The sequence below is a fragment of the Nothoprocta perdicaria genome, unplaced genomic scaffold, assembly GCF_003342845.1.
Source record: "Nothoprocta perdicaria isolate Ctin4 unplaced genomic scaffold, notPer1 scaffold_7, whole genome shotgun sequence".
Classification (NCBI taxonomy): Eukaryota; Metazoa; Chordata; class Aves; order Tinamiformes; family Tinamidae; genus Nothoprocta; species Nothoprocta perdicaria.
This window is the reverse complement of record NW_020455976.1, coordinates 7764821-7791635: the sequence shown is the minus strand read 5'-3', so window position 1 is coordinate 7791635 and position 26815 is coordinate 7764821. Positions and strand designations below refer to the sequence as shown.

At 38.4% G+C, this 26815-nt stretch overlaps 1 protein-coding gene across 1 annotated transcript; it reads right to left on the bottom strand.

Annotated features, from left to right (window-relative positions):
• Positions 1–2433: 2433 nt before the first annotated feature.
• On the bottom strand, positions 2434–26747 carry SLC18A2 (solute carrier family 18 member A2). Its single transcript, XM_026050498.1, has 15 exons — positions 26627–26747; positions 24728–25073; positions 19054–19112; positions 17514–17597; positions 15061–15153; positions 14139–14228; positions 13984–14027; positions 13844–13904; positions 10898–10993; positions 7022–7100; positions 6715–6766; positions 6240–6303; positions 5162–5281; positions 4439–4572; positions 2434–2614 (listed from the first exon to the last, which is right to left on the bottom strand). The coding sequence occupies exons 1-15, from the start codon at positions 26745–26747 to the stop codon at positions 2501–2503; spliced, it is 1557 nt and encodes a 518-aa protein (XP_025906283.1). The 3' UTR covers positions 2434–2500.
• Between the last annotated feature and the right edge of the window lie 68 nt (positions 26748–26815).

Genomic DNA, 26815 nt, shown 5'->3' with positions numbered 1-26815 from the left:
TTAGACGAGGTTATACAGAGAGCTGCACGTGTCCCTCAGCAGCAGCCCCAAGTGCTGGCGTGCGGAGGCAGAGCAGAAACCCGGCTTCGTGTGTGCAAGAGCAACAGGGTCAATAACGTGAGCCTCCTTACCTTGCCTTTCTGGTTTTTGGGTGKTTTTTTTCCTTGAAATTATAGAAACAATTTTTTAAGTTGTTCTAKGCTCATACCTTTTTGTTTTAAGTTAATCTTTTCCATTACTTTTAATATATGTGTACATATATAAATTTTAAGCAATACGATAATTCAACATACTGTATAGAATTCCAAATTAGCATTCTGGGTTCAAATTGGTCAGGCTACTGAGTTTGCTACTAACTAAAATTATTTTACTGAATGTGGTTTCTTTTGGGGGGAATTTTAAGCATCCAAATGATGCACATCATTCACCAAGCCCATTTCCATCAGCACAGTTGTTAGCCATYGAGTGGCAGAGAAGTATTCAACATATTGCCACATCCCGGTGCCTACTGTATGCATCATAGATTGGTTTCACATACTTGATCTTAAGGGAAGAAATTTCATTGCTTTGCATTCAAAAGAMTACAATAGAAGATAAACTAATATAAAATCTGCTGCTAGGATAAGTGAATTTTCAAATTCCCTGCAGGACTTACTGCTTGATCTTTCAGACCATTTAATCCTCCYGTGATGTTCTCTCAGAATATTCTGCTTTCCTTAAACCCTCCGTTCTGCACAAGTTCTACATTGAGGCACATTTCCTCGCCGGGTACTCCTTGTCCTTCTCCCTTCTGCAAAAGCTCCAGCTCAGCTCAGCAGCCACAGGGTAGGTGGTTGGCCAGCCAGATACTTCAGCATGTAGCACATCTATCACCTGGAGCAAAAACGTTTCTCTGCAAGGACAGATTGGCTGGACCAGCATGAGGAGGGTTTTCCCAGGAGCTGAAATCTTCAGCAGCTGCTTCTCCCCCTCCCCAGGATGGATTAAGCCACAGTATTGAAAGTACATCATGATATGAGAGAGGTTTGTTTTTTTTTTTTTTTTTTTTGCTAGGTTTTATTACAATAGGTCATGACCTTATTTTAGATTACTTTATTTTACTGCACTCTGAATGCATAATTATTGACAAAGTTATACTTAAGTTTGATCCACTGTTTTTTTTTCATTTTTTTCTGACCATAGTATATACACTTTACAAAACTATATGTAAACATAGTATCTATGCTGAAATACATAAAACATCCGCAGTTACATGAAAGAAGGCACATAAAGATTTTAATTTACCAATAAAAAACATACACCACAATAGATAAGGACACTGTGATTTTTTAAAATGCTTTCTTTCAGAATCAGGTTTTCCTTAGTGCAGATACAGTCTAATGCAGTGCATTTTCTGCATTTGTCCCCGAATATTGATATTGGCACAAGCTTGATTCTTACTATTTTTAAAAATGATATTCTTTACTTCATTTTTGAAAATAAATATATATAAATATGCAATTTCTAGGGATGCATATAAATGCATGTAAAATACTTTCTTATTCTAACTACTAAAGGCATCATCTTAGTTGCAGTACTCTGTCGAACTAAGAGCCATCATACTGCAGCTTTCTTAACTAGTCACTTAAAATTGACGTGTTTAAAAATAAGAACCAGGACATAAGAATATAAATACTTGCCCTATCTTTTATGCAGTTCTTACTCCCTTTGAATGAAAGGAACCATTTACATTCATACATGCCTTTTTACCCTGTGTGTGAGACAGATGAAGCTATCCAGTTACTTCATCAAAGTATATCAAATAAAAGCTATACAGGCATCTGCAAAATATTTTCCTCAGTGTCTCATGAATGGTCATGTAGAGCTCATTTTTAGATCAGCGACGCAGTTAAGGCCTTTTATTTTAGTATTTTGTGATCCAAAATGGATATTCTTTACTTCATCCAAAATGGATCACAAAACCCATAGTGATGTCTACACTCTTAATTTCCGTCATTAGCTCCTGTGAATGTACTTACGAGGACACAGTCTAGCAGACTASAAATGGGAGAGGTGTGTTTTCTTTGAGCTTTGATTTGGTTTTTAAATTGGATGACTAAATTAGGTAATAATTTACTATCAACAGCTCAGTTCTTTCCTATGACTCTAATATGAAATATTGTGTATGAGTTAAAAAAAAGTTTAAATTCACATTTATACAGATTTATACTACACATTTAATCAAAAATATACTGTGTAATATTTAATAAAATTAAATACACAAAATAAAGGTTAACACTATAGAAATCTGCTACAAAAGCTTTTTTTTACCCTCTTTATAAGGCGGATAGTAGTCTGCTTCATAACCGTGGGAAATAAATAATTTACCTTTGGTTTTTTTTTTTTTTTTTTTTTTTTTAACTATTTCACTATTAAAAGTACCATACAACCAAAACATTTCTGGATGAGATGGTCCACATGAAACACTGCATTTTGTACACCAGAATACTTGATATGGCTTTTAATGGTATTCATCACTTTCGTATTCTTCATCATCACCTATGGGATAGGACTGGGTGTTGTTCTGAGTATACATTTTTGTTTTAACAGGGCAGTTGTGATCCATGAGTATTGCCTAAAAAAATAAGCAGAAAGCAGAGCATGGATGTTAGCTTTCCTGGTGAAGGTTCAGATGAGCACTYGGCCATCCCACTGCCATCACAGATTTAGGGATTCCTCTCTCCTTCAAGAAAGTAGAAACCAAATTACCAATTTCAATTAGCATAAAGCAAGTTCCTAGGTCTATGTGAGGCGGGATCTTTACCGTAAAGGCATCATCAGCAACTCTGTTACTGCAGTAGAACCGGTATTTCAGTCAGTATTACAGGTGGTCACCACCTGTAAAAAGCTGGATAAATGGGYAAAAGGAATCCCACTAGCTCAGGCTACGCACCCCTTACTACTCACTTCATTTTCCCACCTGCTAAGTGTCCTGTAGAGTTGACCGGGCATCTTCTTATTTTTTTTTCCTTCATATTTATCAGTCCTAGTCACTGTATACAAAGATTGATGTGGTCTGTAAAGGTTTAGCTAGTCTACAAAGGATTAGCTGTACTTGGGATTCTGCAGACCAAATATTTGCAGAACCAAAGGCCTCCATCCTCATACAACTTCAGCAAGATTAATTTCTTCCGTTTTTAAATTTTGCTATTTATACCAATCCAAAATCCAAGCAACTTCTCAAGCAGTTTCTGTTCTTACCTTTCAGAGATGTAGCATTACATAGCAAGACAACAATGGTACAAAATTATATTTTATTTTCCTAGCAGTAACCAACCACTACCTTTTGGCCCCAGCTTGAACGAGCACTGAGCACCACCTGGGCTAACCCTACAGATGGTGACAGATGTTGCAGCAAAGATTTGTGCTCAGAACACCAATTATTCTACCTACTAATAGAGCTGCATGATAATTCTTTCTGGAGCTTCCCATCTTCTTGCCAAACAAAGCAAGGGATCCTCTCCAGAAGTAAGACGGCTTTTGAATATGATCCAACAAAAATCTAAAGGAACAGCAAGTCTTACAATAGAATGGAGGGATAAAGGACATTTTTTGAAAGGGCAAATGGAAATGTGCATGGTGGCAAGCAGTGAAAAGAAAGAGTGGGCTGAGCATATACAGGCACATGCACAGAATCCCTGGGGCAGAGCTGGTAGACTAAGGAAGCTCTGCTGTGCAGGCTATTGTAGACCTTGGACTTCTGCATTGGTCCAGAGAGTAATCAGACAATTTAATGGGGAAAAAAGTCCTTTTAGGTCTATTAATCATGATGTTACTAGTGACTTAGGAGATCTCTTAGCCCCTCTTCCCTCTAGTTGTTGGAGTTTGAGACAACTGTGGAGATGTATCACAGAGGGTCCCTCTGCTCTTATGTTCATCCCTTGACACTGTTAATGATAAAATTGTTAAATCTTAACATTAATATTTAACATTAACATTTAAAATGTCATGACTGTGACCATGACCATGAAGAAAACAGGATRAGACCCAGGAAGGAATAAATCATGTGAAGTTAGTACTTGACAATTACAATTCTAGCACTTGTAGGGAACAACAGTGCTTTCTATACTTATTCCACCACATTGTATACTGTTGCAGATCAATGTTTGCTTTTACAGTAAAATGAATAATGATTATTATCGAACAAAAAAGTTCAAAAAAGACTGAATTTGAAAACACTATACTAGTGAGAGTACAAGAGTGTACTTTATGTATAGCAAAAAAAAAAGCTTTTATTTTTGCATCTTGGACATATAAAGAGAGGTTTTTCATTCTAMAGGTAATGCTTGAAGGTGAAACAGTCCTATTTTGGGGAAGTTAGAGGCTAGGGTACAGAAATAAGCTGTCATTCATTATCACAGAAAAAAATGCAAAAAAAAMMCACCCTTTTTCTGCTTACCATTTTCTCTTCTTTGGCAGATGGACTTCGAAGGAAAAAGCACAGAGGAGCAAAAAGGATATCCACGATTCCTATAATTGTCATGAGCCATGGAAATCCAATTGCTTTTGCAATGGCACCACCAGCAGAGGGACCTTTTTAAAATAAGAATCTTTTTCTGAATACTGCTCAGACATAAGATTTGCAACATTCACTTTAGACAGCAGTAGTTTTATATGCAAAATTTCCGCTTTACAAATTGATTTGAGGAATGCATATATACCTTTTAAACTCAAACATTACGTTTGAATTATGTTTGTAATTTRAACATAAACCTTTCCTTTCTTCGTGCTCCACATTCACTGCAGGAAATCAAGATGCTCCTCTCTAGGAGCCCCAATGTGTCTTGGCAGATGTCTCTGCTATGGCAGCTCACCATCTAAGCACATCATCTTGCTACAAAGGTGGGTATCATAAACTCAAGGGTATGGTGGGTCAGCATGGASCTATTTCCTTTGCAGGCAGCTAGGAGAGCAGCCATGGGGTAGTTTTAAACGTTGCAAGGTCTCTTTACAAGGAATAACCACACACAGTTCCCTGCATCCTTTCCCTTGCTCTTCCTTCTTGCAGAAAAGAACTACCCCAGCTCATGGAGCCTGTGTAGGCCCCTGGGATTCACCCCTAGCAGCTTCCCTGTTTCCCTTCTCATTTATCTGAATTATAAGGGGAAAAGGCAGGACTTACCAAGCGCGAACCCCATGCAAAAGGCCACATCCGCTATCGCGTACACGCTCCCGTAGACGGACACATGCCGCAGATCTACCAGATAGCCCATGATGGGCATCATGGAAGAGTCCACCATTCCTGATGGGAAGGCAGGGAAATATATTTCAGGAAAATATCTTCTACTTCTCTTTCTTTTAATATCTCTGCCAACTCAGCGCCAAGAAGGAATGCCAGAACAACTAAAAAGACATTGARTCTTAAATAAAGAAAAGCCCAACCACATGCTTAACTTAGAAACTGTCCTTGCAAAAGCTCTTTCACTGAGAGGACAGTTGCTTTGTATGAACTCACATTTACTGTGGGCCCAAAAGGTTTCATTAGCCCCCAGTCAATCAGAATTCTTAGAGCAGTTTTGACATGAGCCTTGGGAGCCTTGAGTCTCTCACTGCCAGCAACAATACGAGGGAGCCCTGAGAAACCCACTGCCGTATTCAGGGTTCATTTCTTCATAATTGTTCCTCTAACTTCACTTCTAGCTGAAGTCCCCTGTGTGCAAAGATACCCAAGAACACTCGCTCACAAGCCAAGTGCCAAAGCCCAAGCCATGACCCCCACTCAAGTCTGACTGTGGGATCCAACAAAAACAAAATTCACATATATTACTGGTAAAAAAAGGGTAAATGTATGTGTACTTAGGCAGTCCTTTCAGATGAACAAAAATTCCAGAGTGTATTTTTTCCCTACGAAAATTTCTATATAAATCTCTTCTACAGCAGGCACTGTTCTGGGTTCTATTGCATTGCTTTAAGTCTGAAAATAAGGTATAATTTTGTGAACCATTTGAAAGATCCATTTAGGTTGATGGAGCAATTCTGGACAGACTTCAGAATCTGGCTTGCCTAATAACAGCCTAGATCAAATTACCTTGAGCACTATCCTTTAAGTCTTCTTGCTTTATTTACCAATTTGGATCACGGCTCAGACGTCACTACTGTAAGATCAGAACTGCTTCAAAATCAGTTTTCTATGTAACTATGCATAGCATCACTTTTGCAAAAGCAATAGAYTGTAAAAGATCATCATAACTTTTTCTTACCAATGGCGAATCCAACTCCAAAATTGGGTGCTATGAGTCCATAAATGTTTCTAGCAAATGGTACCTAAAAGTTAAATTTCAGGAAATTATTTTTCTCCTACTGCAAATCCTAAAAAGGATAATTTTCCTCTTCTTGGATAAATCCTGGGTATTTATGGCACATTGTACAGATGGACAAATTAGAATATTGTTCCTGTTGTAGCTACAGTTTAGCCACACACAGTTATGAACAAGATCAAACTGCTAACTGAACAACAGCTCCAAAAAATGACTATCCTTCTCCTTCAAGAGCTCTATCTCCTTCTAAAGTTCTGAAGCAATGAAATCTGAAAGCACTCAGAATTGCATTCTGGAATGTATTAACTATACATTGTTTAATAATGTATCAAAAGGCAGAAATTTCAGTAAAATCTCAGGGGTAAAACACAAACTCAGGGAGGAACATATGAGCATTTAGATGGTTTGTTTTACTTACACATAAAATACTTATTCCCACGATTATCATCCCAAGTAAAGCACAAAGCCACCTGTCAAAGAAGAAACATCAGTTAGACATTACATTACTGATATTAACACGTTAGAGAGATTTTGAATATTTCGGCCTCATGTCTGATGGAGAGTTACACAACAAAAAGGTTCCAAATTTTTTTTTTTCCAGATTATYATTACTGCTATAGAACAAACTTTAACAAATTCCACTATCAATGAATTGCCCTGACAAACACTGGAACAGGGCACGGGAAGAGAGTGAGACGTTATTGATATTTTCAAATCAAGCCTACCTTCCCATTTTGTGTGCAAGGATCCCAAAAATATTAGTCCCAATAAGATAAGAGATACTAGCCGGAAGAAAAGCCACACCTGAAAAACATAAACGAGATATTTTATCAGTGGTGATCGAAGTGAAGTGTTAGAAGAAACTAATAAATTCCAGACACTGCAATTTTGATTTGAACCCATCTAAATGGAGTTWGGGCATGGCACAAAGAATCAAATATCCGGTACGCTGCAGCCCTTTCAAGAAGTCTAATGACATTATCTATGAAACGCAGGAGCGAAGAGATGCCTTTGAAAAGAGTTTTTCAACATCAGCTGCGAGAAATGCTATGGGAGAAGAAACAAAAAAGAGCAAAAAGTATTTCTAATTACAATAAGCTTTAGGATAGTTCAAGGGAGTTGACTTTTCCCTTCACAAATACATCTCTGTTTCACTGAGCTTGTGGAGCATATGCTCAGCACATGCAACAGGCCTAGATCTGCCAGGAGAACATCCTTTCTCTCATCCCTGAAGAAAGGAGACAGCGGGATGCTACCGCCACTAAGCAAGCTACAGTCATYAAGCCTTAAAAACATATTTTTAAATGGCTTTGCCGATATACTCACAGTAAAAGTTATTTTTCAAARAAATGGCTATTAGTTTCAATTAAAAAAAAGTAATCGTCTCAGATAGCAAACACAAGAGGGAACCCAGCTAATTTTTTTTTTGATGCTAGAACAACCAGACCCTACCAGACCTCCCATCCATTCTAAAGGAAAGGTTGCTTGGAACAACTATTTCTGTAGTCCTAAGGTTTCCAGACTGAGGGCTCTATCTGAAGCATCTGCAACTGGCTCCACAGTGGCCAGAAATTTCTCTGGTTTAAAAGCCAATTATAGCCTGTGCTTGAGAGCTAACCCTCTTCCTATCCCTATGCATAAATCACAGGGCAGAGCCAAGCCTGGAGGGAAACGTAAGAGGAGGAATTGCTTTGTAAAAGAAATAATAATAGATAGAGCASAGAGTCATTGCCTGGAGAGCACCAGGGAGGGCTACATAGACACACACAGGACCTTGAGCTGTCTACGAGGAGCAAGATTGCATCAAACACAAAACAGAGGACTTGGAAGAAATGACACACAGTATTTTCGTGCTGTTCCTAATAATTTTTSCATCTTCCTAAGAAAAACAAAACTGGGAAATTTGCCAAAGGAAAGTCTGATAACTTAATTCTTGCCATGACAGGCCTTCTGYTTGCTCATTTTTGAAATTGGGAATCAGGTAATTCGCGTTGAGAAAGCTGCTGCGACATTATGGTACACAATCAAACAATTTCCTTCAAGTGTATATGCCCCTCATCTTTCACCAAGGCAACATAGATTTTCTCATTTCCTGTCTATCCATCTTCCTTCCTATCTCTCTGATATTCATAAGAATAATCTAGAGGTAATTTTTAGCACTGCAATATCCTGTGATTACATTTGCACCCGTGCAACTGCAGCTGCTTTGGGTACTGCTTGGAGACAAGTTATACCGAGTTGTTATATAGAAGACCTTGAAAACTGCAGAAAATACTGGAAAAAAAAAAAAAGATAAAAAAAGATTTACAGTTAGGTGCTAAGCAATGATAAGCTGTGGTATACTGAAGCAGAACTGTAATTTGCTAAATAATGTAGTGTTTTATGCACTGTAACACTAACTGGTTGAAATCAGGATTCTTTGTACCTTCATGTTTCAGACAACTGGACTTCTAAATTGTATAAGACAAAAATTTACTTAAATCCTGCAGTTCAAGATATAATTTAAGAGACTTAAAAACTTTAATTAACATTGTCAAATCRGACAGACCGTAATGGAATCAATTACTTGTATCATTATGAGGTAAAATTATTCTTAATTAAAAATGGATATTTTCCTTCTAGGAATCGCTATTCAAATAAGAGATTCGCAAAAATGAGATTCACAAATCTCATTTCCATAACACCAGCAATATTAAACTCTAGTGTGGGAGGTAAGATAAGCAATCAGGCTTCTTCATAGGGAGGTTTAAAATCTCTAAGCTTGTATATTAATTTTGCTTTATTACAGGCTAGCAACCATTGCCACATACAACGGGACAACAAKGACCGCTATCGGTGGCCACTCTGGATCCGAGTTTGCATTTAGGAGAACAAAGGTTATATTTGCTCTGCAATGTTGCCATGCTTTAGCACTGCTAGTGCTGGGATGAATCACAAAATTTCATACCAAGTGCTCAGTGCAGCACAGGGATATTTGTTCAATGCTAGTTGAACATCGTTTTCACCTAGGATTCCTTCTTTTTTCCCTGTCATAGGAAATGTCACAGCACTGAACACATAATTAGCTTTATTGAATATATTCTGTAAGAGCCGTTCTTTCCTACAGATTATTAAAACAGTAAAGATCAGTAACATCCACCAGCACGAACAGACTGAGGAGAAAATCTGTAATTTCTGCTCCCTGCTGGAGCTGGACACTTCCCAGCAGTTAACCCCCCTTTTTCTTGCTTTTTCCCCCATTCATTTCAAAGAGAAAGCATTTGCTCTCTAGCCTAAAAATTCTAGACAAATTTTCACTTTGCTTGTGGAAAATGGTTTTACAAAAGGGTGCCCTGTTATAATTTGCCTTAAGTTAAGGCAGTCTCAGCCCTTTCTGTAGAAATTGCTTTATTTCATGTAGAATACGCAAATATCATATATGGGAATGAGTGGAACATAAGCCTCCCATCAGCCAGGGATGCGGATTAGCAACAGCTTGAAAGAATAAGTCTCTGCCTCTTTCTCTCCCCTAAAGAATAGATATTTTTTAAAAAAAWTTAATGGGACTTCTATAACTCCTGAAATAGGTTCTGCAAGAATTAATTGCTCATGACTCTTCTTGAGGTCTAGGTGGGAGAGAAGAATTACACCAGASCACAGAAATGCACGTGTTTATTGAATTTTACTGGTAAATTTAAATTTAAACTGGAAAAAAGTTCTTTATTCATAAGCACCAGCCCTCTGGTGCAGTTCTCTGTTCCAAAGGCAAAGAATTTGTGGTCAGAACATCAGAACATTGCTGGTTTCAATTAGAAAATGTCATTCCCTTCGGTAAAAACTGCATTATTCCTCAGAAGCAACACGAGCTCTGTGGAGAAGTCCCTTATGAATGGGATGACTAAATAACTACTGAAAACAGCGTAAAATCTTCCAGATTCCAGAGAAAATGTTCCTAAGGCTCCTTTTCTTAGTGTTGTTGTGAGTAGTCCTGGGTGAGCGGGGGTTAGTTTGTGCACGCTCAGGGCCAAACCTACTGAATCCAATGCAGACTCCAATGCCWACTCCAGGCAACTCGTACCAGGAATTGATAAATGATTCCCACTGGGAAAAACCTCAAGCTTCCAACACAAATTGTTTTCTGGGTTTTTGAGAACTTTAATCAAGACTTGCTCGTTTTCTTGGTTGCCACAAATGCTTATAAACAAAACATATTAAAAAAAATAGAACTTGAAATTTGTGCATATTTTCTGGTGTCTAAAATACGGGGCTAGAAGCCAAATCAAACTGTGTCCCACTTCACCACAGGGCTCCAGCTGGGCAATGCTGCTGCACGGTGTGATACTGCTGGCATGCAGGGATGCACCATCACCACCTGCATCTGCTTCTCCCCGCAATGCAAGTACTGCCCCTTATTTAAATCTATATTACAGTAATGGCAGCACCACATCCATTTCTTTAACAAAAGCACATATGCCATTGTGCCACTGTAATATTGACAATTTAAAGACTGTTACAAGAAATGACTATCCTAAAGCACAGAAGGAGACAATTGTTAACGTGACCAGACTGGAGACAGACATTGGACAAAATCTACCAGAAGCAAATAGGGTTCTGTACTTTACCAAGTTGCCACTTTCTTGAGCACATGGTTTCCATCATCCAGATGGGTAATGCTGGTTCAAGCATAGCAATTGCCATATTTGCAAAACAGATTGACCCTTAGAGAAAGAATAGGAAGTATAAAAAGTAGAAATTATTTCTTTTGACTATTAACAAAAAGCTATACAAAGAATGGATATATTTACAAAAACATTGAGGTCTTCACAATCCTATTTGTTATGTGTCAAATGATTAATGTTAAACAGCAGAGAATGCAAAACAACTTAGGACTAACCTACGTGTTTCAATTCTCCTAGAAATTCTTCCATAAAGGTTAAAGTATTTTCATAATGTGGAAGGGAAGGGAGTGGAGTCTGCAGTGAGCATGATGACATTTAGAAAGTTCACAAGGTCTCACTGTTGTACAAATGATAAACTAATACTACAATCCTATGGTCTTTAGCTCTTGCCTCCTGGGGCAAAAACTGAGTCCTGTTGTGCAAGAGGCACCAGCTCTGACCCCATTCCTTCGTCATTTGAAAATGACTAAGAAGATACATGGAAATCTTGATCTGAAGAAAGCCACAAGGATGTCTATCCCCTACAGTAGRGAATTTGATGAAGAACTCCCAGAACTAACAGCCAATAAGTTTGTGCAACCGAGCAGCCAACAAGTCTGGTTTGACTGAATTTTCCTAACCCTGTGAACTTCACATGCTTCCCAATCCCTTCTGAATTTTGAGACTTTTAGTTTTTCAAATGCAAATCAGTGAAACTACTGATTCAATACTGCCTGCTGGCTCAGTTCTGTCAATGGGGGTATTTTTTTCCTGCAGATTGAGATTCCAGAGCTTTTATGACAAGTTGGTCTCTCTGGAGTAGTGCATTTCTGCTGTGGTGCTGGGATTATTGAATCTAGTGGTATTTCTCCCAATTCAGGATGGCTTTCCCACTTCCTCAAAAGAACCTGAAGCAGCTAAAGCCTAATGCAGGACAACAGGACACATTCCCTCTGCTAATCCTTTACAAAAAACTCTTTCAACAGGRGTTGGAAGTCACCTCTAGAACTGACAGCCTCAGGCATATTTTCCCACTTTTCTTTCTAATATTTACAATCTCTGAAATTTAGGAACATATTCAAGACTCTTACAGTAGTTTGCCATCCAAACATTACTTTCTTACAAAAGCTTAATTTGTCTGAGGTCAGTGAAATATTATTTCTCTTGGAATAAGTTCCTCCTCATACAGTTCAAAACAAAATGAGCACTGATGTCATTCTTTGTTCAAACCTGTCAGAATATATTAGCCTGTAGACCTAAGATCCTTAAAGTAAATACACAGGTTGGCTCACTCACTGCCTTCCTGGGGCAAGCAGCAACAGTTCAGCACTGCTTTGCACTGAGGATGTAACGTTATGTCTAAAGCTGACCTTTCCACGTTGTTGCAAGCCTCCGCTAGCACAGTGTCTAGAGGCAATCCTAGGGGTTTCCCTGTTCCACAGCAAAATAAGCTAAGCTTGAGCAACTTCTCTGATGCAAGAAAAGCACTTTAGGACACACAAAGTGCAGCYAGGGAAAGCTGTGTGGTTCTAACAGAGATGGTTAAGCCTCAAACACCTTATATTCTTAACAGCTACCTGTCCCAAGTCCTTTTCACCAGTCCAGATCTCAGACCGGTTGCTTTACTGAGCCCCCAGAACATCAGCTGCTTCTCAGAGCAGCTGCACAAATTGAACCCCATGGAAGTGTGTTAGAAAACAGCAACAAATCCCATCCCTGTTCCTAGTTGGCACCTAGGATGGTCAAAACAAATCTGCACTTAACTGCTCACATGAAGACAAGTTTTAGCCAAATTTTAGTTAGGTAAAGGAGCCCTTATAAATGTATCCCCTCGTCATGTTTTGGGGTTCAAAACCTTGGCAGGTCTAATCAGTAACAGAACTTCACCAAACAGGCCCTAGAGGGATCACGTTACTCTAGATATCTACTCCAGACATCTACTTAATATGAACCTTATATGATGAGCCTTACTTTGCAGCGCCTGCTGCTAACCACTGCAAGAGACTAGATCCTGAACTAGATGAATGTTAGATTTGATCTCTTATGACAGCTGCTGTCTTTGCTTTCTTCCCTCAAAGACATAGTTCTACAGCAGGCTGTCTTAATGCTCCAAGAATCTCTTAAGCCAAATCGTTTGTAAAACTTTGGTCACAGCTTGACCAAGGGTCCATCTACAGAGTTAAAATCATGATAATTCCCTAAGATCATCAGAGAACCACATTAATGTCTGTAAGATTACATTGTAGGATAATTAAATTGCACTAAAGGAGCAAAACTGTAAAGATTACGATGTGTTTTCAGCTGTATGATGAACATAAAAAAGGCCAGGCTTAAATACACAGTGCTTCAGAACAAATGCTCAGTAAAATGTGATTCAAAAAGGCTAACTTCTCTCCTGAGAGAATCATCAAACAAATGATAAAGGCAACACCAAGTGCTTTTCACTATTTGACCCAGACTTTTTGTCAAATATATTCCATGCCCTAGAGACTAAACTCACACCCTCTTCAAAGAGAAACAAAGATCAAAACAATTCCTTATGCCTGCCTGGGATGTGCCTGCAATTCCTCTAACCAAATGCCTAACCAAATGYAATTCCTCTAACCAATTCCTTAGCCCTATTCATCTGCCTTATAGAGAGTTCTAGGGTGATGTCTCAGTATGAGCAACAACTCGTTATGCTATTAAGTCACCAAAATTCATTAGCTTGCTCCAAGCTAGCAGACACCAATATTTCTAGCTTCCATCCTACTAAATTTCCAGCGGCAATCCTGTATTACCAAAAAATGGCTTTGTTCTTTGAGCTTTATGTAAATGAAAACTGCAAATGACATTAACCGAGGTTAGCCTGAGGCGTTGTAGGATACCAGCTGTAACACCAACAGTCGGAAAGGAAAAGGAATCAAGTACCTGCTGCAATAAGAATGTAGGGGTCCTTCAAGAGCGTCAGTAACGGTGTCCCTTTCTGGCTCTACGGAATACATACAAGCTTGGGTTTATGAAAGGCAAAGCATAATCCGTCACCCAAAGGGTTTTATGTTAATACTTACTTCTGCTTGGGCTCGGGCTGGCTGTAACACGAGTAATTGAACAGCTGCAAGAAGAAAGCAATGCTGTAACTTCTCTTCAGGAAGGCGCTTAGATGGTGGGCAAGGCATGGAAGGAAGGTGCTAGATGGCAAAATTGAACGTTCGCAAGTACTGACCTCCATCRAAGAGCGCGAGCGCAGCCAGCACCAGGAAAGGAGAGCTCTTCCCCACGAACTCATACATGATGCTCCCAAAAGGGGGGCCCACTGGAAGGGAGAAATAAAGGAAASAGTTTTGCAGCCCTTTTCTAACACAGAGTTTTCTAACTCCAAACACAGAGTCTTTTCAAGGGTTTGGCCTTGCTTCCTTAGTGACCAAATGCACAAGTTTAATAAAATAAATAAATAAATAGCTACATATTTAACTCAGAAAATCCTGTTCCATGAAAACCAAATCCAAACATCTCAGAGACTACTGCCTGGCATAGTTCAAATACAAAACACTAAGCACCAGCCAAGTCCAACTTGCTTTATTTTTTTTACTTGTTTCACTCCATTAATTTCAAATATATTAATTCCACGAGACAAGAGCAACAGAAAAGGGAATCTAGTCCTGGAAGCTCCATCAAGATGAAACTGCATCAGACTGGGGCCTAAACCATATAAAGTCCTGCATTCATCTCCTGCATTTAGAGACTTACGGGAGTAGGAACACAGACCTGTAGGTCTTTGTTTGTAGGACCTTTAGTCCCTGTAAAGCCTATCGAAGTTATGAACACTGAATACACACCACTAAAACCCAGTGATACAAGCGAGTGAGCACAACAGCTCTGACTGATTGCTGATCACTGGAGGAGATATTCTGAATGAGGATGCAATCAGTAACCAAGATTTGAAAACCTTCTATATATCAGAAGATATACCTTTAAAAAAATGCATCTGCCTAAGAAATATATTTCTATGTAAATATATATATATGTATATATATATATATATATTCTAAGCATGCACCAGTAATCTAATTCGGAGACAACGTGATAAAACTGGGCTCGATCAGGATCTTCTTTTGCTGGCAGTCTCCACCTAATACTCCACTCACCTAATACTCCCATAGCAAGACCTCCTAGTGCAATTCCCATCGCGTTGCCTCTCTCTTCATCGTCAGTATAAACACTGGCAAGCATACCCATACCTAACATAAAAATAAAGAAAAAAAAAAAAAAAAAAAAAAAAAAAAAGCAGGCAGCTGTTTTAAAAAGGTGTTTTTTAACAAATTCAAAAAAAAAAAAAAAAAAAAAAAAAAAAAAAAAAAAAAAAAAAAAAAAAAAAAAAAAAAAAAAAAAAAAAAAAAAAAAAAAAAGCAGGCAGCTGTTTATAATGGTGTTTTGTCATCATTTGACACCCCTACTGAATATTTAACGGAGATGGTAGATATAGAAGGAATTCACCTTAAAGCAAAAGAGATTTTGGCAAGTGCAATTGATCTCTAGGATCATGTTCCATCATATTGTATCACTCAGTTAATTTAATGATATCCCAATTTGTTAGATTCTATCTTTTTCGAACAGATTTTAGATGATAATTTTCAGCTAGGTGAAACAAAGCTTTTGACAAGTATTCACTGTTACTTATATTCCAGTGCTTGACATACACAAATATAACCATGGTCAGTGGGAGCCACGCTTTGAACATAACATATTATGCAGTGTTGACTACTTTGAAAGTCAGTATTTCAAGTTCAGCAAGTAAAATTAAGAGATGGTTTTGATATTGTGCCTCCCTTCTGGATCCCATCATGATAAGCCTTCATTTTACAAAAGGAAATATGAAAATAATTCATATGGTGAAAAACCATTGTAGTGGTAAAAGCTATAGTGTATTTTTTTGTGAATTATTCAGACGCTTTAGTGGTAAAAGCTATAGAATAATCTTCACAAAAACTAATGATTCTCACTTTTCAAATTCTGAATTTTCAAATCAAAGTTTGAGTTCAGAAAATCCACAGTTGAATTGTCAACCAGGAGGAGGAAACAAAATATTGTGTGATGGATCATTAAGTGAACAGTGCCCATCATGTGCACCAAAAGGACAGAGATTCTGTGTTAATGAACATGTTTGGTAAAAATTGTGAAGCACAACAAATTGTTAGGAGAAACACTTGGACAGCAAGTTAGAGAACATCAGAATTCACAATGAATTTGTTGCATCTGGAGAAAAAAAAATGTGGAGAATAATAGGATTCAATACAAAGAAGATAACAGAGTTTTACGCTTTGATAGGAAAGGTTGCGTAAGAAACATGAGATGACAAATGACTAGTCTGCAACCATATCACCCCTCAAAAATCTGCGGGTTATAACAAATCACAAGCTGAACATGAGTAAACAACATAGCTGAAATAGGTTTGTCTACCTATTACTCTGCACCAGTAGATGCCTTTGCATCCACCACATGACACTTCACAAAACAGCTCCGGGGCAGGGGACACCCTAACTGGTCTTAAAGATCAGTCCTGCAGATAGCACCTGCGTGGCGATTTCCTCAGACAACTGCTGACAGCAGAGAGGTGGAAAGATTGGGAAATCTCTTGTTTTGTACTAGGATTTTCTTGTCTTGACCTCTCCTTCTGCTTTCTCCATCCCTGATTCTTCCCCCCATCACCACTAGCTCACTTATCTACTCCTCCAATTACTCATTCACTCTTAGTATCTCTGCTTAACCAGTGTTTGCTGCACACTCATGCTCACCATCCTAACCAGAAAGTGCTTCTCATTCCCAGYTCAAATGTGCTGAATATTCTCATCTTCCCAAGCAGCATTGTCCATGTGGATRGAATTCAGCTGACCTCTGTTTATAGACCAGTCTAATCTGGAAGAAGGAATTTTCCTGAGAAAGCCAAAGGATATGCTCTTGGCAAAAAGCTCTACTGAGCTTCCCTCCTGAGCCCAAATCATTTTCCTTCTACCACTATAGAATTTTTTCCAAGAAAAYGTGAAATGTTCTGATGTGAACAAAACATATTTTCTCAAGCTTCAAAGTGGTTGAATTATTTGGGGTGAAATTATATATTCCATTTCACCTACTTTAAAAAAAACAAGAATCTTGAACCAGGTGCCTACTATAGGAAACACAAGTCCAACCTGGCAGACAAAATTATGAGCTAATGAAAACTACATTTGAAAAGAGGAATTTCAGTAACAGGCAGAGCTACTATCCCAACTGTACTAAATACAGACCTGAGTTCCTACTGACCTTTAAAACTGCTAAAAGTGAATTTCAAATGTTGAAGACATACATTCAGGAAATCCAGGGAGAGTGCACTTCTACCTTGCAACAACCCAAATACCAAGAAATTCTGAAATGACATTTGCTTTTGGGCTTCTTTATATGAAAGAGGCAGGGAAAAAAGTGAAATTGATTTAATTGAATAATTCAGTGTTATTGAAACTGCAGACTATATACAGACAAGAAAATAATGGTCACTAACAACGACAGAAGCAGTGACCTGCATTTTACTCTATTGTATATTTACATTGTGTATTTATTCTCTTACCTGCCACTGAAGAACAAGAAGAACCCACTCCTTGAAGGGACCTTGCAATAAACAGTAATGTGTAGCTGCCTGAGAAAGCAAACACTACAGAAAAGATAAATTTTAAAAAWCAGGTTAACTCTAACTGGGTTAAAAAGTTAGATTTCTTTAAACTATCACAAACCTCCATGCAATTTAGTCAAGCATTTACAGTGACTAGTGCTACCTTCAATGCTAACTRCATTATTTTCTCTTATTGCATTTTGATTTGTCAGTGGTGAATTGTTCCTAGGCATTAAAGCCTTCTGGTAACAGGATGCAAGCATACAGGTGGTCTTAACTAATTATTCAGGATTAGATTATATCCTGCTCTGCTTCAGCTGTGCACAGATGGAGTAACAAGACCTCTCCTTTCATGCCCATGCCGCTTCATTTAAGAGTGCTTGCTTTGAAGCTTATGGCAATTCATATATTCTCTCCCTTTCCAAAACCTTTCCTTCCTCCAAGAAGCCACTYGCTGGAGAGAGGTCTTGGAATGGTCCAGCCAGCTCCATGCTCCRTGTTGTGCAGCACAATTAGCTGAACATGCATGGAAGCCAACTGCACTCATACTAGGGCTGCATCAGCTTGCTGCTGCTTACCACAGCAGAGCACCACGGAAATTGCACCTGAAGAGGAATCTCTCAATAGTCTACAGAGAGAATCTACCCAGGACTCCCCTCCCTGTCTTATCTGTTACTTAGGAAGTAAAAAAAAAATGCAGTGCTGGAGACTCTACAACCAGATAATTTTTCCCACAACTTCACTCCTCCTGCTGTGGGAAATATTTTTTTAATATTTCACCCAAATTTTCTTTGATGCAGTTTTAAAGGTCATCATTTCTTGCATATACTGRACCAAAAAAAGTGTTTATTTGCTTCCGTTTTGTCACAGACTTTAATATGTCCTACATCTGCTTTCTGAATCCGCTTCTTTTAATCTTTCCTCACAGGTGTCTGATGATCACTGATGYTCTCCTTTCTACTCTTTCCATGTGTGCAACCTCTTTAAGTGCCATGCCAAACTAAACATTAAACACCAGCTGATGCCTGGTGTTTAATGCCAGTAGAGTGGACAAATTATCTCGGCTGACTTGCGGGCTCTGCTCCTGTTTGCACATTGCACTGTGAGGTTTAGCAACGCAATGACACCGTTGATTCATACCCTGCTTGTGATCCACTACAACCGTACAGTATTTTTCTAGTAAGTTTGTACCATAACCCTGTCATGGCCAAACATTTTATCAGCTTAAAACTGAACACCACTAGCTTCAGATGACAAGATTCTGAGCAAAGGATTAGATATGGAAGAGACCAACCCAGATGGGCTAGAAGGTGGAGGAGAATCTCTTGTCTATAAGAATATGTTTCTCAAGTCATATCACCACCCACTCAGCAGCGACATATTTCCCTTTAAATAAATAAATTCCCTCTAAATCAACAACAATGACCACTGATAATTACCGTAGGTCATTTATTCTGAAAGTGCATCTGAACTGAATCAAGTAAATGTGGACACTTACTGATTGTTGACACAAACATGATGCAGAAGCCAGCAAACAGTGGAATCTGGTAGCCTATTCTGGAAAACAAGATGAACATGCACATTTTGGGATCATCCCACTGACATCTGGAGTTAGGTTTACTCAGATGAGTGCTTTAGAATTGCACACACATACACACACACATGGTGTGTGAAAACCCAACCTCTAGCTCCTTTGTAGGTATTGAACTATTTATGTTCAACCATATGATCAAAATTATCTGTGTTACTGGTGCCTCCTCCCTTGGTACTGAAGATTTTTTGTCAGAAAACCCTGAAAGAAACCCTTCTCGCTTTAGATTCTGATAGCCTTGTTCTCCTTTCCCTGTGATTTTCCAGTGCAGCCCTTTTGGGCATCCACAGCATTGCCAAGGATATGCTAATAGAATATTTATCTGAGCATGCTGAACTTCAAAAAATTCTAGTAGTCATCTCTTTCCATCCTCCTGGGACAATGGCTATAATGAGACACTGTCAAACCACTGGCTTTTTTCTACGAAAATTTGTCGTTGGCTTTGCTGGGCTTTCTGCCTAAGTTAGGAGCACTGGAAGAGTCCCAAAGTGTCTGAGAATGTCATTTCTGCTTTTCTGTGATTTGAAGAGTAACAGTGGAGCTGATCAAAGCTTTCTTCATCAGCTCACTTCTTCGTCAGAACGCAAAACAGTCTGTAGAAATGTCCAGTTGTTATTAATATTTTYCTTTTTCCATTAAAGAAAGGATTTCTGTTGGAAAAGCAAACATATATTCCTAGGCAGCTAAAAATTGAAATTTTAACAACAACAAAAAAGAAAAAAGTACAATATGATACTTTCCATCCTATTACAAATCTACCTTAGATTCAAAAATGCTCCCCATTTAGTTTTAAAGACATTCTTTATATTCTATTCAGTAAACTTATTAATCTTTTTTTTTTTTTTTTTTTTTTTTAAGATGCTACATCTCAAATGTATTTGCAAAGACATTACTTCATGGCTTAATCCTTCAGCAATGGCCAATTCTTTTCAAAGAAACACCAACTGACTTCATCTTCCAATGACTTGGCAGTATTAAGCGTTTATACTGGCAGAATTGATTTATATTCTACGTAGGTTAATCAAATAATGGAATGGCTCATAACTACTCTTTATTTTTAGAAATGCCACAACCCTGAGATATGTAACCAGCTGCTGAGTTTTAATTTTTCTTCATATAAGTTTTGTGCAAGTGGGATTATTGATTCTCTAGAAGTCATGATTGTTCTTGCTTAAGGGAAATTCTTGCGCACTTACAGCTGACATCTGGTTAGATATGCAGATTACCTTTTTCTGCATGATCTTAGCAAACCCTGCTTCCTCCCAAAATAGCAGCACTAATTAGATGGCAGTTGTTCCAGCACAAATGTCTAATCCACAGCTGCACTCCTTGATCCGTCCAATAGACATTAAAGAGCTCAAAGTTTTCTTGATCAGAACAATTACACTCCTAAAAAGCATAAATAATCACACACACACAAAAAAGAGGCATTCCTTATAACAGTCAAACTATTCAGTGGTTTTGTCCATGATCCTGGACCACTCTTCCTGCTATGTGAACAGTGTGATGAGCATGAAATTTCTGTTTCTCTCCCACAAAGTGGAATACTCCATCACAGGGATCTCTACATATTTCTTCCTCTCTGTGCATATAATACATAAGAACATTATCCTATATACTGTATGTATATGTTCTTTTCTTTCCATCATGGTCAAACAGCTCATTTTCTTGAGCACATTTTTAAAAAGACTTCAAGAGATTGGCTTGTTCAACAGTAAATCCAAAACAGCTGCAGAATCCAGCATGCTTCAGAAAGGCTACCTGGAGACAAAAACTCTTTGCAGAAGCATTCCTGACCTAGTGAACAGTCAGGGTCCTTAGTTCAGGAGGAAGAGGAAAGGCTGTGCTGAGCGGAAATGCCTAAATTACTAAATCCCTCTGTTGCAGTGCCAAGTTGGAGCCAGACACAAGACTACCAAATGGTAGTGGATGGTCCTTGTTAATGACATTACCCTGGGATAAGATAAGCTGTTGATGGGTACTGTGCTGCACTAAAGTAAAGCTTATACTGACCACCAAGTTAGGAGCCGTGGATGATTGGAGCCTAATAGTCTCTTCACTGCAGTTCTGCAAATCCACCCATCTCAGTGCTCTCAGGGTATTGCTTTCAAGCACCAGTGCAAACAGCACTTGCTCGGTCTGTCTCTGGTTGGCCTCCTTCTTCACTGCCAGTAAGACTGGGGAGGAAGAGAGGCCAGAAGAATGTTTTGATGAAGGTAAGGAACCCCTGAACTGCTGATGGTGTGTGAGGCTAAGGAAGAACATGCAGGGACAGCAGTGCCAGGTAGGAGCACTGCCTAAGGATACCACGTTAATGATAGTCAATTATTTCAACCACTCTCCTGAGGAATTCTTCCATCTGAACTGAACTGTAACCAAGCAGTTAGAAATGCTAKTATAAGCCTTCCTCTCCCTCACTCTCCGTACATATCTTGGTCATRAATCCATCACGGTCAAGGCCTCAATCTCAATTGCAAAATCAACTCAGCTCTCTACTCAGGCTGGCTATAAAAATGATAATGAAGATATTTATTTCTAAATGATTGTTGAAGTTGTATTTGAATAAAGGTAAGGCTAAAGACATATTATTTTTCTCACTGGGAGAGAGATCTATGTGATGCATAAGATCCTTACTGACATTAGTGGATATCAGGCSACCAAGTTTAAGTCATAGAGCTCAGGGACAACTTGATGAAAATAATGGAGCAAATCAGTCAGACACAAGAATCCCAGCAGCTTATCAACCAYTGTCTTTGCTGCCAAGGATTAGTTAGAGCCTTGAATCTGCCCTTGCCAATACCTGTCCTCACAAAGGGCAAGAGCCCCAGATTAAATGTTGTGCTATTTTGTAGAGTTTCTTATATATCTCACCACAGACGCAAGCATATTGTGAATGTGAAACCTTAAATCATATCAGATTTGCCCTGAAGCACAGCCACTATGAGAAATATGTTGCTCATATTCTAGGGCAAATCCACAGCCTTATCTTTTTATTTGCCATGACTTTCAGCAGCATTGAGAGGCAAGGTAGACTAGATTTCATGAATTACAAGCCAGCTCAATAAGGCAGGTGCCTTTGTCTTGTGGCCTGGGAAAAAAAAGAAATAGTTGGGGTCTAAATAAGAACTATTATTTAGCAGAGCTTAYTTCTTAAATTAATTTTGAAATTTATATTTTAAAATATACACTTTCAAAAGTTTTAGAAAAAGTGAAAAAAYAGACCAGGAAACTTACAGAAATGCAATTATGTGCACAAACTAACTACCGTGAATACAATAGCCTGTTGCATCCTCCACAGATCCCAATGATTAAAGGTATGTTTTACCTTAAGCAAGTAAAACCATAATCCTTCAAAACACTAAAACACTCCTAAGTAATACCATTCTTTTGCTGCAAAACTAAAACGATGTCCACAACGTATGGAAACTTGCCGGGCATCTTAACAAACAGGCTGTGTTTTAACAATTTTAACAGAGCAACCCATCTTCCCTAAGCTGTGATATTCTGATGAAATTCTGCAGAACAGATAACAATGATCATTATCATTAAGCTGTTTATCAGCGACAGAGTCTTTATAACGATAGCTCAAGCATCTCCCAGTTTTCATTCTTCATATTTTTTAACAGAATATACATTTTGTTTTTAAGGAATGTGAATTTTAAGTAGTTTTTCCCCCAGTGCCTTAGGAGTCTCTCTTAGGAGTTAAGCGCATCCCTGCTCCCAAACCAACCAACCAGTCTGGCTGCTCAGCCCCAGCCTAGGTTCCAGTCTCAAACCCCTCTAATTTCCTCCAGCAAAGGAATAGGCATGGACAGGGATACAGGTATCCCCAGACCTCTGTGGATGCCTCACAAGGAAAGAGCAGAGATGGTATCTACAATATAACCTAACTGTAGCTTTGAGACAGCACCGATAATGAGGAGCACGTTCCTGCTTTTTTCTTATTTTGGCAGTTGGTGGCAATTATATAATATAAAAATATGATCATAATATAGTAAATTATTATAGTGTATATACCTATATATCTGGCAATTCTTTAGTGTGTTAATGAAAAGCAAGAAGGACACCTAAAGAAATATGAATAGATGATACCCCTTTATATTACCTTGCCTGTGGATGATCTATTCTGTCCTCAAAAACAAACAAACAAACAAAAAGAAAATCTGTGAATCTGTGTAAGAAATAATTGTTTCCCTCTTTAACTTGCAGACAGGTTTGTGGAAAAAAAAATTAATTTTGCAGTGGCGTACATGTATGTTTTTAGGCGTTATGTAGTAGGAGACAGTAGAAGGAGAGAGAAATTATTTTAAAGCCTTTGTGTTTACACCAGTTTCACAGATTTAGTACAGTTTTTGAATTTGTAACATTTTGAGTCAAACAAGTGCTTATCCCTCAAGATATTCTTGCATCAGATTAAAATTAAAACACTCAGTTTAACTATCACAGGGCATAATCTGTAAATTCTAAGGAGGGCGGTTTTCACTTAAAAAGCAGAAATATCTAATATTTAGATGTGTTTGTGGCTTTGGTTATTCCAAGTAGAAATATGTGCTCATAAAAATAGCTCAAAAAAGAAATACAAACATTAGTGATCTGACAAAATACAGCTTGGAGTTTACTTTGTTCAGAGATTGACTTCATATTCTCATGCATTTTGTGGCTTAGAAAGAATGCAATTTATGTGGGGAACAGATTTACAAAATACTGACAATAAAACTGAATTAATTCTAGAAACACCAAAATTTAAAATTGCATCATGGATACATTTTTAATCTCCATGACAACACCATTAGGTTTATTTCCTTTTTGCCTGACATTGATATTGGTAATTATATCCCTGATAATGTTTAAATCAGTCTTCTAAAGTGCAACAGATTTATTATGTACAGGACATCATATATRTGCAAATATATGGAGAGACCAATTTGAAGATTAGATCAGGTACTGACGTAACCCCACGTAATCCCTTGAACCGAGTGTGACATCAACAATTTATCTGAGAGATTTTTCATTAAAGTCCATGAGATTTCCCACGCGGTTCTTATCGCAGCGTCCCAGCACCGGATTCAGGAGCGTGGGCTCCAAACCAAACCGTGCACAGAGGGCAAGTCTGGACACTGCCCACRTGCTCGGCATCAAATTTGTGTCCTTTAAGTATAATAGAACTACCATGAATTCACAGTTCCACTCGCCTAAACACTGAGCTCTCGTGTCTTTTGGCCCCACACTCTTGAGTGGTTGCATTATGCACATTGAAGAAATTTTAACTTATTTTCAGTAAAAGTTTCTATAAAGATCCTAGAGTTCAGGAGTTAAAGTGTATGATACTTAAGGCACCAAAAGGCTCATATGTAGCTTAACATTTTAATATGGGAAAGAGGAGGCATCTGGAGGACGTACCCCTGAAACATATTTCACCAAAATATTCCTCTGGATAAAGCRAGAAAGGTAATAAGTGCTTCCACAAATTTTAAATTTCCACAATGGAAATGGCAATTACTTTATTGAAATACTAATCCAAAATAAAGATATATGCATCAGTATAAAATGCTAAGTGAATAACACAACAGCAACAACATACCTGTTTGTCAGTGGCCCTATGAAAGGATTCGTGATGAGCTGAACTGTTGCTTTTGAGGCAAACAACAGCCCAACTTGCACATTTTCATTCAGCAGGTCCTTATCTTCCTTCGGACAATCGGACGGTGAGGTTGTCACGTTCACTATCATTTGTTCTGTCTGGGTACGCTCTGCTGGCCTGATCTTATCAGATTCATTTCCAGTAAACATGGATGAGTTGTCGTAATAGGAAAAGATACTCCGGAAATTGTCCACTGTTGTGGGAACTACATTAGGCTTASTGGTCTGGATTTCGGTGGCATTTTTCTCATGTTTGAGGCTGTAAAGGTAACTGGGAATTATTGGCACTGGAAAAACAAATAGAACATATTGGCRTTTTATTATCAGGGAATTTCTAAATAGAATCATTAAATTTTCTTGTTTGCTTTATCCCTGATTAAGAAATATAAAACTTTCCTGTAAAGAGCCTCTGTAAGAGTTTTGAAGGCGCGAAACAGAATTAAAAGTTTGCCCAGGAGAAAAAACAACACACACAAATACTTGGAAACACAATTAAAACAAAGATCTTTCCTTAACTATTTTTTTTTTGTGATTGAAAAAAAGCTATGAAAGAGACTAAGAAAAACTTTGAAACTATTATTAAAAATGAGTACTGTAAAAGTAATAAAACAGATTTATAAAACATGCCACAGAAATGTTGCATAAATAACAGACACCAGAAGGAAATATTCATACAACTCCAATATTCATTAATCTGAACTGATATCTTGATAATTACATTTCTATTTTTTTTAATTTAAAAGATCACAAGTTGTTGAACATGAACATTTTTATATGACTTAGGATCACAGCTGCAGCTTAAATACATTAATATGCATTTCAGAAATTAGTATTATATAGATAGTAAAAACAGATAAAGGTTTATGCTACTAGAAAACATTAATGACCAAATGAGCTGTTGTCTCACTTTCTCATTTCCCAAATAATTCCAATCTTTCAGTAAGTCCACAAACTGAAATAGGGTAGGAGGACTTCTCACAGAAATATTAAGCAATGAGATGTTAATAAATTTACAAGAGTATATTCGTGTAAAAAATTCAAAAATTGGCTGGCCTAAATATGTATCTAAATGTTTTCGTTAACATCTACTTTGCAGGATCAGCCTTTAATCCCGTGTCTGATTAAAACAAGACTCTCCAGCTCTGTCGACAGYCAGCCCTGTGGAGCCAAATTTGCTTTGCTGAGAAGCCTGTGCGTGGGTAAACTGGGTATAAATATATAAGCTTGAATTACTGAGGACTCCTAAAACCACCAGTTACAAGTAGATTCCTAAATCTTGACACTGTCACTGAAGGCAGTATAAGTCAGTGTCTTAAACTTTGATCAAAACAAGGGTTATTATATTAAAGCAACTCCCAGAAGTGCTTTTCTTAAAACCCATGGAGATTGCTTGCTTTTTAATCTCTCCTTTTAAGAGCAGTGTGGAGGAAAGGGGGGCTATCGCAAGGAAACACACAACCCAAATGTTATCTAGCCTGTTCTTTCAGTTGCACGACCACAGGAGAAACAATTTGACGACGAGCTAAAAATACTGTTATCTGTCATTCTCTCAAGTATTAATGTCTTTTAGTAGGAAAAAAAAAAAGAGAGAAGAATTATGGAGAGCTTTTTGCTCAGTGCTCATCCTGCAATAAATAGAACATAAAACAAAACTTTGACAGGCATCTCAGTGTTGGCAAGACCTAGAACGACACATACATTTGGAAACGATTAGTTGAAAACGTGTAAGTCGAAGGCGAGCGTTCAAACGAGGCATGCGGAGAGGATGGAGGCGGCCAGGGGCTATTCCCGGCGGGAAGGGGAAGGGGAATGGGAAGGGGAAGGAGAGCGCGGCACGTACCGACCACGGTGAGCAGCATGTTGTCGAGGAGCAGCGCGATGAAGACGATGAGCAGGATGAGCTTCCTGGACTGGCGGCCGTCCCGCAGCCAGCGCAGGAGCGCGAGCTCCCCGCGGGCCATGGCTGCGCTCCCGCCGCGCCGCGCTGCGCCCCGCGCTGCGCCCCGCGCTGCGCCCCATGCTGCGCTGC